The sequence below is a fragment of the Octopus bimaculoides genome, chromosome 5 (assembly GCF_001194135.2).
Source record: "Octopus bimaculoides isolate UCB-OBI-ISO-001 chromosome 5, ASM119413v2, whole genome shotgun sequence".
NCBI lineage: Eukaryota > Metazoa > Mollusca > Cephalopoda > Octopoda > Octopodidae > Octopus > Octopus bimaculoides.
In genome coordinates, this window is record NC_068985.1 from 18,314,054 (window position 1) to 18,328,555 (window position 14,502).

The 14,502-nt window shown below is 33.1% G+C and overlaps 1 protein-coding gene across 3 annotated transcripts in view; it reads right to left on the reverse strand.

The window, feature by feature from the left end:
- Positions 1-817: 817 nt before the first annotated feature.
- Positions 818-14,502, reverse strand: part of LOC106871755 (double-stranded RNA-specific adenosine deaminase) — a 79,446-nt gene continuing 65,761 nt past the window's right edge. For all 3 annotated transcript variants that reach the window (XM_014918389.2, XM_052968168.1, XM_014918390.2), the window contains 3 exons: positions 9,308-9,490; positions 6,695-6,935; positions 818-5,457 (listed from right to left, as the gene is read on the reverse strand). In XM_014918389.2, coding sequence (XP_014773875.1) covers positions 5,226-5,457; positions 6,695-6,935; positions 9,308-9,490 — 656 coding nt within the window. In that variant the 3' untranslated portion in view covers positions 818-5,225. The remainder of the gene's footprint in view (positions 5,458-6,694; positions 6,936-9,307; positions 9,491-14,502) is intronic.

The window sequence follows — 14,502 nt, forward strand, 5'->3', positions numbered from 1 at the left end:
ATATATATATATATATATACACATATACATATACAAATCTACACTCATTCATATATATAATATAATATATATATCAATACATATGTGTGTTTGTGTGTGTGTAAGTGTATCTATGTATGTGTGTATTTATATGCATCTCTATATAGGAATACATATAGGTTTTTAAAAGTGATATTAATGAAGAAATTATTTAAATGCTAAAATGCAAACTGTCAAATCATGATAGAAACATTTTCATTTTTAAGCAGTTTCAATGACTTAGCTAATTTTAATCTTCAGTGTAACATTTCAGTTATTTTTTTTCTCTTCTCCAATATATCTAAAATGGAAAATAAGAAGAGATTTCGGTAGAATTTGTAATAAAACATTAGTAAAGTGAAATGATGCTTTCATAAGTTAAATGTTGAAAATTACTTCTAAAGCACATTATATATATATATATATATATAGAAATAAATACACAAATAAGTATATATGCATACACACACACACACACACACAACACATATAAGTATATACATGTATATGTATGTGTGTGTGTATATATATATATATATATATATATATATATATATATATACGTATAAATACCAGTGAATACACAAACACACACATACATATACTATATATATATGTATGTATATAATTACATATATGTTGTTTGAAACATGCATGCACATTCATGTTTGTGTATGTGTGAGTGTATGTAAATACACATACTACATACTACACTCATTAAAGTAAAATTAATTCTTGAAAATATATTCCAATTAAAGAAAAGAAAGGCAATAGTAATACAATAAGAAATGGACACACATTTTCTTCTTTTTTTTTTTCATCCAATTAAAGGTGGAAATTTTAGTTCTTGAAGTAGAATTCTTTCTCGAGTTCATTTCAATGGGTGCAATGCCTAAAAAGTAGCAGAGTTGCCAAGTGTCTTACTCTTGGCTAGCAGAACTCTCAATTTCTCTGACCCATCATAGATCAGAAATTACACACCTTTGTATAGACAAAATACAGAGCAGATGTTAAAATCTTTGAAGAAATTTTTTTCAAAATTCTTAAAAACTGAAAACTTTTTACTGACTTGAAAATTTCTTCATCATCATCATGATAATTTCTTTAGTTGACCTTAATAATATGTCAAGACTAAGAATCATAGCAATATCATTTACTTTGAAGAGAGTTCATTTTTCTTATATATACACATAAAATTTTTGACTAATGCTAAAATGTTTAAAAATGCATTTCTCTCATTGCATCTTTGAATAAGCAACATATATTGACAACGAACAGAAGAAATGGTCGCAGAATACAGCAGCTCAACCAGCTAGTGTGAGTGGAATCAGAAAGAAAATGTCATGAAATACATCCACCTTTCATGATGTGAAGATGTATATATTTTTTAACATTGTAGCAGGTTATGTTTGATAAGCCAAAATGAAGTCAGTCAAAAGCTTTAGTCAACATTTCACAAATTCAAAGAGAGAGAGAGAGAAAGAGAGAGAAAGAGAAAGAGAGAGAGAGAAACTATATTGATTGAAGCAAACATCAGTTTTAAAAAAGCCTTTCAAGGATACATCAAAGCATACAATGTATTTACTTTAGTAGCAAGAAATACCCTTTATACGATGTTAAAAATACATATCTAAAATATTACCAAAAGAAACATAGAAATTAGCTCACCTGAGAGAGCAATTTACTTGGAATTTACATTTTCAAGGATTAAATCCCAATTTCTGATTAATATGTGACAAAACTTATCATCACATAATCTATATATTTTTTTTTAATTCTTCAACATTATAACCTTGATTGCTTCCCCATCGTTCTTTATAACAGTAGTAAGTCAGCCAAGAAGAAACTAACAATGCCACCACTTAGTGAGACAGGAAAATAACTAACTTTGCACAAGAAAAACATTTGATCAATCAGATGAGATAAAAGAAAATATTTTACAAAATGCAGCAAGGAACAATTTTAAAATAAGATTAAAATTCTTATTTCAAATTATAATGTCATGATTGATGAGTACAAAATGTTTCTTTTTGAAAGAAATTAAATAAATATGTTTTTTAGGATGAGAAACGAAACCTAACAAAAAAAAAAAAATGGAAAAAAAGGGACAATGGCATATCAAATACTATGAAGAAAATCCATGTGCATGCAAATGAATCCGAGGTTTGTGTGTGCATGTGTGTGTGTGTTAATACAGATAAATGTATTTCTCTATACCCTCATTCTCTCTGTCTCTCTAGTATACATACTACAGAGAGAGGTCTATCAATTAATGTAGAGAGACTGAGATAGGGGAAGAAATATTATTCAAATATAAAATATTTGCTTTCTAGAGATTTTTCTTCAAATGTGAAAAGGCATATATAAATCACCACAATATAATTTTACACACATGCACACCATGATAATCATCAAGTACATGTATGTGTGCAAGTATATATATGCACACACACTTGCACATAGTCATCTACTGAACATGAATGAATACGTTGTTTCTCTTACATTTATGCGCATGTATGTATGTATGTGTATATATATATATATATATATATATATATATAATGATACACACAAACACACACATATATAAATACATTTATCTACTTATAAGCAAATATATGTGTATATATAATGTTAAAAATACACCTATATTTTCAATTTGAGACAGTTTTTTCCCATGTTTATGTAATATTACCAGTTCCTGTATCATATACTTGAAAGTCTCATGTATCTGTATTTAAATGTAAATAACTCCTAAAATATTGAAACAAGGTTCCATGATACATTGACTGTAGTATATCAAGACAATTAAGAGCTCTTTAAATATAGATAATGAGAACAAAATTCAAGTTCCATTAATCTCCTGTACACAAACAACTGGTTTCGATTATGTTCCCTAAATACACGACTGAATACACACTGTTTTTATTCACTAACAACACAAGAGCTGATTTGAAATAAAAGATCAGAATTTAATCAAATTCGTACACTTCCTAGCTTAGAAGATTAGCTGGTAAACTGTCTTACCAACTAGAAACCTTGAAAGATAACAACTTATTTCTTGAGACATGATTGATCTTAGATATGTAAAGATAAAAGATTGTTTTATGTGGGTGCATGTATATGCATGCATGTATTTGTGTATATGTGCATGCATATATTCGTGTGATGTGCATACACACATGCACATGTATAATTGGAACATGATTAATTTTGGTCATTTTTTTTTAAAGTCTTTTTAAAACACTTGTAAACACACACAGCTTATGTACATGAAAAAATCTAAAATATACATTTTATAAAAGAAATCTTAGGTGGGTTTTAACCGAAGAAATAGTTCTCTGGTGTCTTACATTTTTAAGTTCATCAGTAGTTAAATACATCCACCAAAATGTAGACAACAGTTTCAGAAACAATATCTGAAACTTGTTATGGTAGGGAAATTGGGGTTTCCTACAATTTCTATTGTTTTTCAATGATAGGATGTTGCCAAATGAGACATTTTACTATTCAGATGACACTTGCAGAGAACTGTTGAGTTCTTTCTCGTTGTATAGTTTCCTTAAACTCATGTAACTGTCTACATTATACATGCTGAACATCATAGCGGTTTGATTGGAAAAAAAAATCTGTACAAATAAGATTTAAAAGAGACAAAAAAAATGTATACCGAATTCAATAAAAGATAAATTACATTGATATATGGAGGAGACATAAATATAGATGACATTTTATCAAGAACTGTCAGAACAACCAGAATATTTAAAATGTATTTGCATTAATAAAGTCGAATCAATGGCAAATGTATGTAGGAATCAGACTGAACATTCTAATGAGATTTAACGATATACATCCACAAAAAGACAGCATTATCAGCAAAATGTTATTTCATGTGCACATAGTTATTCAAATTTAATTATGTTGCAGAGGAATCATGGTTTTCATTTTTTTTCTTTTTAAAGTTATATCAGAAAAAAAAAAATTTATGATATTAATTACAAGTTTGACAATAAACCTAAGCTGTTTTAAAAATTTGGCAAATATTTCTACATAAAGCCTTAAAAATATCTAGCACCAATTATAAATGTTATTTTAAAAGCTTTCTAAAAGAACAAATAGTTATAATTTTCTTACAATTTGAATAATGGTGGATTATAGACGGTTCATAGTAAAACCTTACAAATATTAAAAAAAAAATACGCCATCAAGGGAAAGCAAATGTTCTGGAATTATTCACAGCAACAACAATTAGACTAGAATTGGATATAAATGTCTGTGTGTATGCATGTTGTGTAAGAGATGCTTTCAATTGAGTTATAAGTGTTATAAGCAAATGTGGAAGTAGTTTGATATGTAATCCAATTTACAAAGTATCTATTAAAAGGAATCAAATTTTTTTAAAAAAAAAAAGAGATCAAGGTAATTTTTGGTAAACTGACAGATTGTACAAGAAAAACATTAAATACATAATAATTATATTGTTCAAACAACAGTCTAATGTTTGTTACTGGCACTATTATTGCTAAAAACAGTTTCATTTGGTTGTAATAAACAATGTGAATATATTGATTGTTTTCAAGAAATCAGTTTTAGAATTAACACAATAAATAAGTGCTTTTGTTATCAATGTTTCTTTAAGTGCAACTTATTGTTCTCGTCCTAGACCAAGTTGTTTTAATGAAAATTGTGATTATTTTGAAACAGGGAGGTAAATAAAATAAAATTAATTATTGGAGTTTTAGAATTAGATTAACTCACATATTCTAGCAAAACTGTGATTGCAGTGAATTACTTAGCTAATCAGTAAATATTTTCAATATGATAAATGTGTGTTAACATCAGTTAACCACAAAAAGATGTCGAAATCAAAAGAAGTGTAAATCATGCAAATTGAAATCAAATAGATTACTGAAATATTCTAAATGTCTGAATTTAATTATGTCTCCTCCAAGTGATATTTAACAAGCCAACTAACAAGATTTCTAAATTTCCTAACAGCATGTAAATTGGCAAAATTCAAGATATATGGTTATAGACTGTTCAGTTTCTCCTTGGAACGATAACACTACTCTGGAAAACCAATATTGGTGAAAAAAATATTGGTAAAACAGCCACTGAGCTGAAGAAAAGACATGATTTTAATTTTGTTGTTCTTTTTCTGTCTATTGTACCTGGATTGAAGCAAAGTGAAGTTTCCTTGAATACCTCTAAGCAAACATTTCTTCTTCAATGGGTTTTGATACCCAGGTACCACAATTGTTTTCTTTTAATTTTTTCAGCATCACATTTTTAGCTGTCTGGAAGGGAGTAGCCATCATCTTGGCTTTGTTATAAGAAGGGGCAGTAAGCAGGTCATTACGATCAAATTTGCGGCAGACTCTCTTAAATTCTTCATACAAGTTGTGCTTTGTTAGACGAGAGAATAGGTTTTTCTCAATCCTAGAATAAAATGAAAAACGAATTTTGTTTTATAAATTGTTATATTGGTTAGTTTATTTATACGTAAAATAATTATTAACAAAAAAAAAATTTTTTTTAAATCAATTTACTTTTAACAGAGGATATTGAAGTAGAGAAAAAAAAACCATTTCATTAAAAAACTTTTGTATTAAGAATAACAATATAAAATTTTTTAAATAGTCAAAATTAGGTGCAGAAAAATGATTAGAATAGAAAAAAACTGAACGAGAATTTCTAAATTTATATTATGGCTGAAGCAATAATTCTACAGTTTGATGAATTCATCTAATATTTCATTGGAGTTAAAATGGTATCAGTTGCCAACCAGGCATATATAAGCGAGCAGAATTGTTAGCACTTCAGACTAAATGTTTAGCAGCCAACATTTCTACCAGCTCTTTACATTCTGAGTTTACTTTCTGCCAAGGTCAACTTTGCCTTCATCCTTTCGGGGTCAATGAAATAAAGTACCAATCAAGAAATGGGGAGGGAAGAGGGGTGTTTGTCAATGTAACCAACTTATCTCCTTCCCATCAAATTGCTGGCCTTGTGTCAAAATGTGAAATCATTATTTAATAGATGCACAGATGGTACATACTGGCAGAATCATTAGCATATTGGACAAAATATGTATAGTATTTCTTTTGGCTTTTTATGTTCTGGGTTTAAATTCCACCAAGTTTTGCCAGCCTTTCATCATTTTGGGATCAACAAAGTAAAGTATCAGTCAATTACCAGTGTTGATGTAACTGACTTGCCCTTCCCTTCAAAACTGCTGGCCTTGTACCAAAATTAGAGTTATTACTGAACTTAGTTATTTTACAAATAAAAATGGTTATCACTGTAATAATGTTTAGTGGCCGTTGCCAGTACCGCCTGACTGGCTCCTGTAGGATTTTCGAGCGAGATCGTTGCCAGTGCCCCTGGACTGGCTTGTGCGGGTGGCACATAAAAGACACCATTTCGAGCGTGGCCGTTTTCGTGCGGGTGACACGTAAAAGCACCCACTACACTCTCTGAGTGGTTGGCGTTAGGAAGGGCATCCAGCTGTAGAAACTCTGCCAAATTTAGATTGGAGCCTGGTGTTGCCATCCGGTTTCACCAGTCCTCAGTCAAATCGTCCAACCCATGCTAGCATGGAAAGCGGACGTTAAACGATGATGATGATGATGATGATGAATGTTTAAATATGAAGCAAAATAAAAAGATATATTACGCTGTATAACAGATGCCAGCTGTGCCATCAAGAACTTCAGACTTCTCATCATCATAACACCAGTTTATGCTCAGAGATTTTGTCTTTTGGGTTTCTCTTGGGGGGTCGCAAGCAGTTACCCTGCCAAGCCAGGGATGGTTCAAACGATAGCCTTCTGGTAACAGCTGATTTACAGAGGCTTCTCCACGTTCTATACGGCAACATACTGCACGAGCAAGGTGACCATGATCATAAAGATAACCTGTAAATATAATAAAATAGATAAAACATATATACATCAACCCTGGTTCAAAGTAATTACTAGTCAGTACCAAAGTAATTGCTACTTCTAGTTCCTTCTATTATATTATAGAGATGGCCTTTCAGATAGCATGTGTCAAAAATGAGAATTCAAGGAAAATAAAATGATGATAATAGTAAAAGCAAAAATGCCCTAAGATATATTTAAATGTTCACAGGTTGTGTTTCATGATGGGAAGAGAATTTCAACATTTCAGACAAGGTTCATTGTTGAAGGGCCCTGCCTCTATCACTAAAATTCTCTTCTCATCACACCGATCTGGGTTTTTTTTTTACAATACAGACAAACTAGTTTTCTGAGATTGTTATGTTATATTTTATATCTAAATCTTCTATAGAAGACTAACTATAACTGACTTTGATTACCTATTCACAGATTAATGATTTCAAATATTTCATTGTATTTCTACGGTAACTCAGTCCATCTAACAATCGGGTATTGGTAATAAGTCATCTGTTACTATTAGCCTCAGACAGACCAGTATCCTAATTACAGTGAGATTTGTCTCTCATTCACTGAATGTCATGAAATCAGAGCTAAATAGAGACACTTAAAAGTCTTTTGAAGCTAAGGAACCATTTAAGGTATCCATTTTTATATTTTTAATTATTTAATGTTCTCAATTTTACAAACTGAAACATTTTCTTTTATTTACTGGGTCTGAAGGAAAGAAGTCTGCTCATGGTGTTTGCAACTGAGCACATGAGAAAAGGACATGCGCAAGGAAGGAGTTCCAAAATGGCCAGCATTCTAGGAACTGGGCATTGTGATCAGTATGAGCCCTGGGGTGAGGGGCACAAGCAGGATAAGGAATAAGAGAGAGGAGTAGGACAAGAATACTTGAGTGGAAGTAACAGGAGCCCAGCCAGCTTAAAAAGCAGATAGAGAAAATAGTCTGCCTGCATGCTTAAGGCTAAAAAATGTTGGAGTTATTTTATGCCCATCAATCAGGTGGCCTTTGTCTGGCCTTTGTTAGGACATCTGTGCGACCAGCAGCAGTAGCGCTGTCCCAGATGTGGGAACAATACTCCATTGTGGTCTTCACCTAAGCTTTGTAAAAGCTTGGTGCTAAAGTAGCTTCTGGACTTGAAGAGGAAGGCCAGTCTTCAGGATACAGTCATAGCTATGTTAAGCATGAGCTTTTACTAGGAGAGATCTTTGGTGAGAGTGAAACCCAAAATTTTGGCACAGTCATAAGACCTTTAGTTGTGTGCTAACAAACAACTGGACAATTCAACAGACAAATACAATTTATTTAATTATAAATTATACTGTATATCATCATCATCATCATCGTTTAACGTCCGCCTTCCATGCTAGCATGGGTTGGACGATTTGACTGGGGACTGGTGAACCAGATGGCTACACCAGGCTCCAATCTGATCTGGGAGAGTTTCTACAGCTGGATGCCCTTCCTAACGCCAACTTCTCTGAGAATGTAGTGGGTGCCTTTACGGGCCACCGGCACGAAGGCCAGTCAGGCGGTACTAGCAAGAGCCATGCTCAAAATGGTGTATTTTACGTGCCACCTGCACAGGAGCCAGTCCAGTGGCACTAGCAACGATCTCGCTCGAATGTTTTTTCACGTGCCAGTAAGGCAATGCTGGTAACGATCACGCTCAGATGGTGCTATTTACATGCCACTGGCACCGGAGCCAGACAGCTGCTCTAGCAATGATCACGCTCGGACGGTGCTCTTAGCGCTCCACTGGTACAGGTGCCAACACAATATAAATTATACAAAGTTAGGTTATTCAAAAGATAGTTGAAATTTCCTGAATTTATCAATACAGAAGGAAAATTACATGCAAAATATTTAATAACTATATCAATCATATCACTCTACAGATTAATATGAGGATATTAAACTGTATATGTAGAAACTAAGACTGTAACACTTATGACCCCGTTTGAATTGAGTCTTAATACTATTATTATTCACAATGTGTAAAACAAAATGTTATAGGGTTAAAATTTATATACAATACTTTAAATAATTTCAAATTTAGTTGAAACATTACAATGAAAATGTAATTAAAAAAACCTTTAACCCATTAAGCATTGAAACTGGCCATATTCGACCAAAATATTCTACATGTTTTATGTTCAGATCAGCCAGATCTGGTCTCTCACACCTAATCTACAATGTCATTTGAAAGAATAAACAATTACATCATTGAAATCTCAAAGCTATGAGATAATGCATGATTAATTCAAACAATGTGAATAAATACACATTACATTTGACAGTGTAATCTGAATGGTAAAGGATTAATCCATTGTCAATATTAAGATTAAAACAAAAGAAATACCTAATGTCAGCGAATCTAAATATATAGGCTCGATGAAGTGGCTCAGAAGAGCCCCCTGCAGACCAACAACGTTCCAGCGACAAATTTTATCAGAGCAAGACATTGTACGCAATCTTTCACCACGTTGAATTCCATCCCATGTTTGTTCAGTGAAATCAGCATCGATTGGAATGGTTCCTTCGCCTAATAGGAAAAAAGACAAAAAAGAATTTGCTAAATATCTTCATTTTATAATCTTTTAAACCTGAAAAAACCTGCAAGATGTTAAAAATATCATAAAATTTCTTGTTTAAAAAGTAAGCAGAGTATGTATTTTACAGCTTTGGGTTGTAAAAGATAAATAAAAATAGAGATGTCTTAAATGAGATACAATGATCACAGAGTAAAGAAACTTCTTGATCATCAGAATTTAAAAAAATATTTTTTTATCGCAATTTTTTTTAACAAAAAATAGCATCACTGATTTACAGAACAAGTATGGAGTGTCTCTAGCTTAGTGGTCTTCATTCAAAGGACTGTTTTTAACTTTTTTTTTGCCGATGTACACAGTGAAGGACATATAAACATATACACATGCTCACACAATGGGCTTCTGTTTTCAGTACAGTTTCCATCTATTAAATTCCATTTACAAGGTATTGGTTAACCTAAGGTTATGATAAATGATATTTGCCTAAGATGCTACACAATGGGAACAAACCTGGCACTATGTGGTAGTAATCACATGAACATGGTTTGATGAAAAAAAATTAAGCTAATCTGATAAATTCTCCCACAAAAAATATTTGAAAATGTAATAGTGCACAAGACTTAAACTAATTCTCGAATTCTTCTTTATATTGTGCTATCCCATAAACAATGTGGTTCTTTTTAATTGCATGAACTATTGGGTTGGCAACTAAGTTCCTGCCATTTTTTTAGATTTTGGAATCTATTTTTTTCAAGAATTCTATTTTTGAATCATCTTGGAATCTGTGAGAAAAACAGTACCATGACACTATTCACTCTGCCAGAAATTTGTAAACGACATTCTCTACTGTTTGGTAGTCACACCAAAAGCTCCAACATGAACACTTCAGAGTGCTTGGATCTGAGGTCAGTGCAGAGGATTTGGAAAGAGTTGGATGAGTCTAATGGTGATTATGAAGGTACAGTAGCTCAGAAAACTCACGCTGATTGTTCTAATAAGAAAAGAACTCCTGAATTTGCTGGCGAGATCCAGGCCATGACTGATAACAATCCCTCCAAGTCAATCAGGTCCATAGGAGTGTCTGAGTTTCTTCTTAGGCACATAGTGCAGGAAGTCATTCAGTATTTCTCATACAAGATGAGAAAGGGCCAATTTTTACCCGAAGCCATCAAGGACAAGAGGAAATACTGTGCTACAAAGCTTTTGAACAAACTCAAGCATTGCCTCCAACCGAACATGGTTTGGTTTTTCTCAGATGAGAAAATTTTCTGTCAGGATCAGATAGTGAACACACAACAACTGTTGGCTTGCTGTGTCCCGAAAACATGTACCTAGGGTGATAAAAATCAAACATCCAGTGAACATCATGGTGTTTGGAGTGATCACTAGTGAGGGTGACATAATGCCTCCATTCATCTTCTCACATGGCCTCAGACACAACATGGAGGCCTACATCAAGTGCCTGAAGGAGGTAATGCTGCCCTAGGGTGGCTGCTGGAAGACTATGTCTGACAACAGGACTGTTCCAATCCACACAAGCAAGAGGACCTAGTAATAAATGTCAGACAATTTCTGCGACCACATCACCCCTAACATCTGGCACAATTGAGCAAGAGACCAACTAAACTCCTTGTAACACCAAAGATGAACTGAAGGCAAGGATTGTAGCAGCATTCACCAACTTAAACAAGGAGACTGTCCAGAAGAGTTGCAGGAGATTCCAAAGTCGTATGGAGGCTGTGGTTGAAGCCAACGGTGATTTTATTGAATAAATTTACTCTAACGTATTTCAAGATATTTTCATGTAATTTTGGTAAATATATCTGTTAAAATGAGATGCCAGTGTTATTTTCATTTTTGCGTAATTTGGACAATTTATCCACTGCACCCACTATATATAATATAGTAAAAGAAATATTCAAATGAGAGGCTCACTTATTGGCAGTTCTGAATAGTAACAAAATTACTGTGAAATAAAAGATTAGTTGAAAGATCAAAACATGCTATGCCTGAAATGGAAAGTTAGTTCCAGAAATGGAGAAGCAAACAAATTGTCAGTAACAGATCAACAAATCAAATATGAGAGCAAACTTTTAAGCTTCAAACACATGAAAAAACTACAAATGTGTTGACAAGTGGTTAAGTAAATTTATTCTACTTCTTATGTCAACAAAGGAAAACAATCAGACACTGGAATGATGATTCTTTTAGCCTTGTTTCTTTAAAAGAAAAGTATTCAGCTTAAATTACTTAGAAGCTGGTTACATGAATACATGTAAGAGTTTCAGAGCAATCAAAGAAATAGCTTTCCGTTTTCTCGTTGCCTACTCCATTCTATTATTTGTACTTATTGTAAGATATATTTCATCATCATCATTTAACATCTACTTTTTCATGCTTGCATGGGTCAGACAGAATTTGTTGAGGCAGATTTTCTACAGCAGATATCCTTCTTGTCATCAACTCTCACTTGTTTCCAAACAAGGTAATATTTCCCCATAGCTAGGAAGATTTTCATGGAATGTAGAAAACGAACAACATTGCTTGTCTGATGGTATTGCTCATGTACAACAATCACACGATGTCCAAACAAGGTACACTGAAACACACACACACATGCATGTATATGGTGGGCTTCGTTCAGTTTCCAACTAGCAAATCCATTTACAAGGCTTTGACTGGAGCTGAACTATAGCAGAAGACACATGTCCAAGGTGTCACACAGCAGGACTAGACTGGTGACCACATGGTTCAGAATCAAGCTTCTCAACCACACAACCATGCCTGCACTTATTTATGGATTTTGAATATTTATGGATTACTTAAATGAAAAATATTAAAGTAACAAGAAAGTATATATTAAATTCAGCATGAAATAAACCCTACTATTTTTAGATTTTATCATAGCATTCATCCATAGATTTCATTAATATCAATAGTATGGCAATAGTATATATATATTTTAGAACAATCACTAGAGATAAAAGCAACATAGGCAGCAATGATAATAATAATAATATTGTTATCATAGTGACAGAAAATTCTGATATTTTGGATGGTAACAAAGTTCACTAAAATGAAACTTAATAAATCAATAAACTGAATTATAAATAGCAACTCTTTGGAGAAGTAATAGGATCTTTCTCCTGCATCATATTTACTCAGATGAGGCACTATTTGGAATAAAACTGTTGGTGAAATTTTGGCAATGTAGTTGATAGTTGTTCATCTTATTATTATTGGTACAGTAACTATAAAAATGATGGGATTTATTTCTGCCTCCTTTCAGTAATCCTTAATGTTTTTGTTTTAAGCCTTGCTCTATTTTCTTTTTGTGTTTCATTTTGTCTTCTTTCAGTTGTTCTTTTTACCTCCATTCACTCTCCTTCATTTTTCTAATTGACTCCCTCCCATATTCCATTACTTCTCTTCCCCTCTATACATATAGATTTCCTTCTTTTCCCTTTCTCAATCAGATTCTGCCCCTACCTCTTTCTCTTCATTTTCCAATGTCTTCACCCACTCATTTTGATAACATACATGAACCTCTCTCTTATTTTGTCTATCATTTACTCATTCTCTATACTTATGTTATTTTATCACATTAACACTCTAATTCCCCAGCACCTCTATTGTAGAGTTCTATCTTTCTTCTCTTACTACCTCACTGCCCTGCCCGCCACTCTTATTACCATTCCTCCCAATATTTAATGATCTATTGATGACTGTTTGCCTCACAAGCTGCTGATTCCCAACCTTGTATGCTACCTACCATCATCATCATTTAACATCCATCTTCCATGCTAGAATTGGGTAATTGGATAGTTTGACAGGATCCAACAAGCCAGAGAAATGCATTTCATGGACTTTAAAAAGGTGCTCATAGAATTTAAATAATGACCAATTTCATTCACATACAAAGACCTGCTTTTCTCTAAACTAATTTACATTTGATTATTCATGCATAGTAACACTATACATACTGTGAGACATGAGTGCTTCATTTGTTTCAAATCACTATCATTCAGTATCGTAATTTATACACAAGTAATGTGTATGAATTACTTCACTCTGGAAGAGAAACCCTTATTTGCTTGCAAAAGTAACAGCTCCCTGAACATCTTTCAGCCTGTATTATTATGCTTTCAGCACAGCCATCAAGTGTTCATCAAGGTTCAATTCTCATTCTTCCTCTATTTATATAGTTCTCCAAGCTATAACAAGAGAGTGTGTAATACTAGCTGCTTGTGAGAAGTTCTATATGCTTATGAGGTAGTGCCAGGCATAGGAATAAAAGAGAGCTAGGAGTAAACTCAGCAAAGACTAAAGTTTTTGAAATGCGGAAAGAAGAGAGGACTCCTACACAGAAAAAGTAACTGGTAGGAACTCCATACAGTGTACACAATGTGAGCTAATGAGTGCTTAAGAAATGATAGCTAATAAGGACCTTGTGTATGGCAGACGTACAGTAGTTAGTAGTGAGAGAACTAGTAAGATAAATTTTTTTCAATGTTTGAATGACTCCATAGAAGTAGTTGATAGCATCTGTTACCTAGGTGACCAAATCAGCAGTTAAGGAGGGTGCTCTGAAAGCATTGTAGACAGAATAAGAACCGAGTCCAAAAAGTTCAGAGAGCTTTTACTTCTGCTGGTAATAAGAGAGTTCTTTCTTTGAGTAAAGGACAGATTGTAGATTGCTTGTATACAAAGTGCAATGCTGCATGATAGTGAGACATTGGCACTGAGACATGCAATTGCTGGAGAGAATTGAAGTATGTCCTGCTGGATGTATAGTATTTAGTATGTATGAATGGCATGGTACAAATGAGATTAGAGATAAACTGGATACAGACAGAATCAGATGTAATGTGAAAAAGAGAAATAACTGTATTGGTATGGATACATAAAGTATCATCATCATCATCATCGTTTAACGTCCGCTTTCCATGCTAGCATGGGTTGGACGATTTGACTGAGGACTGGTGAAACCGGATGGCAACACCAG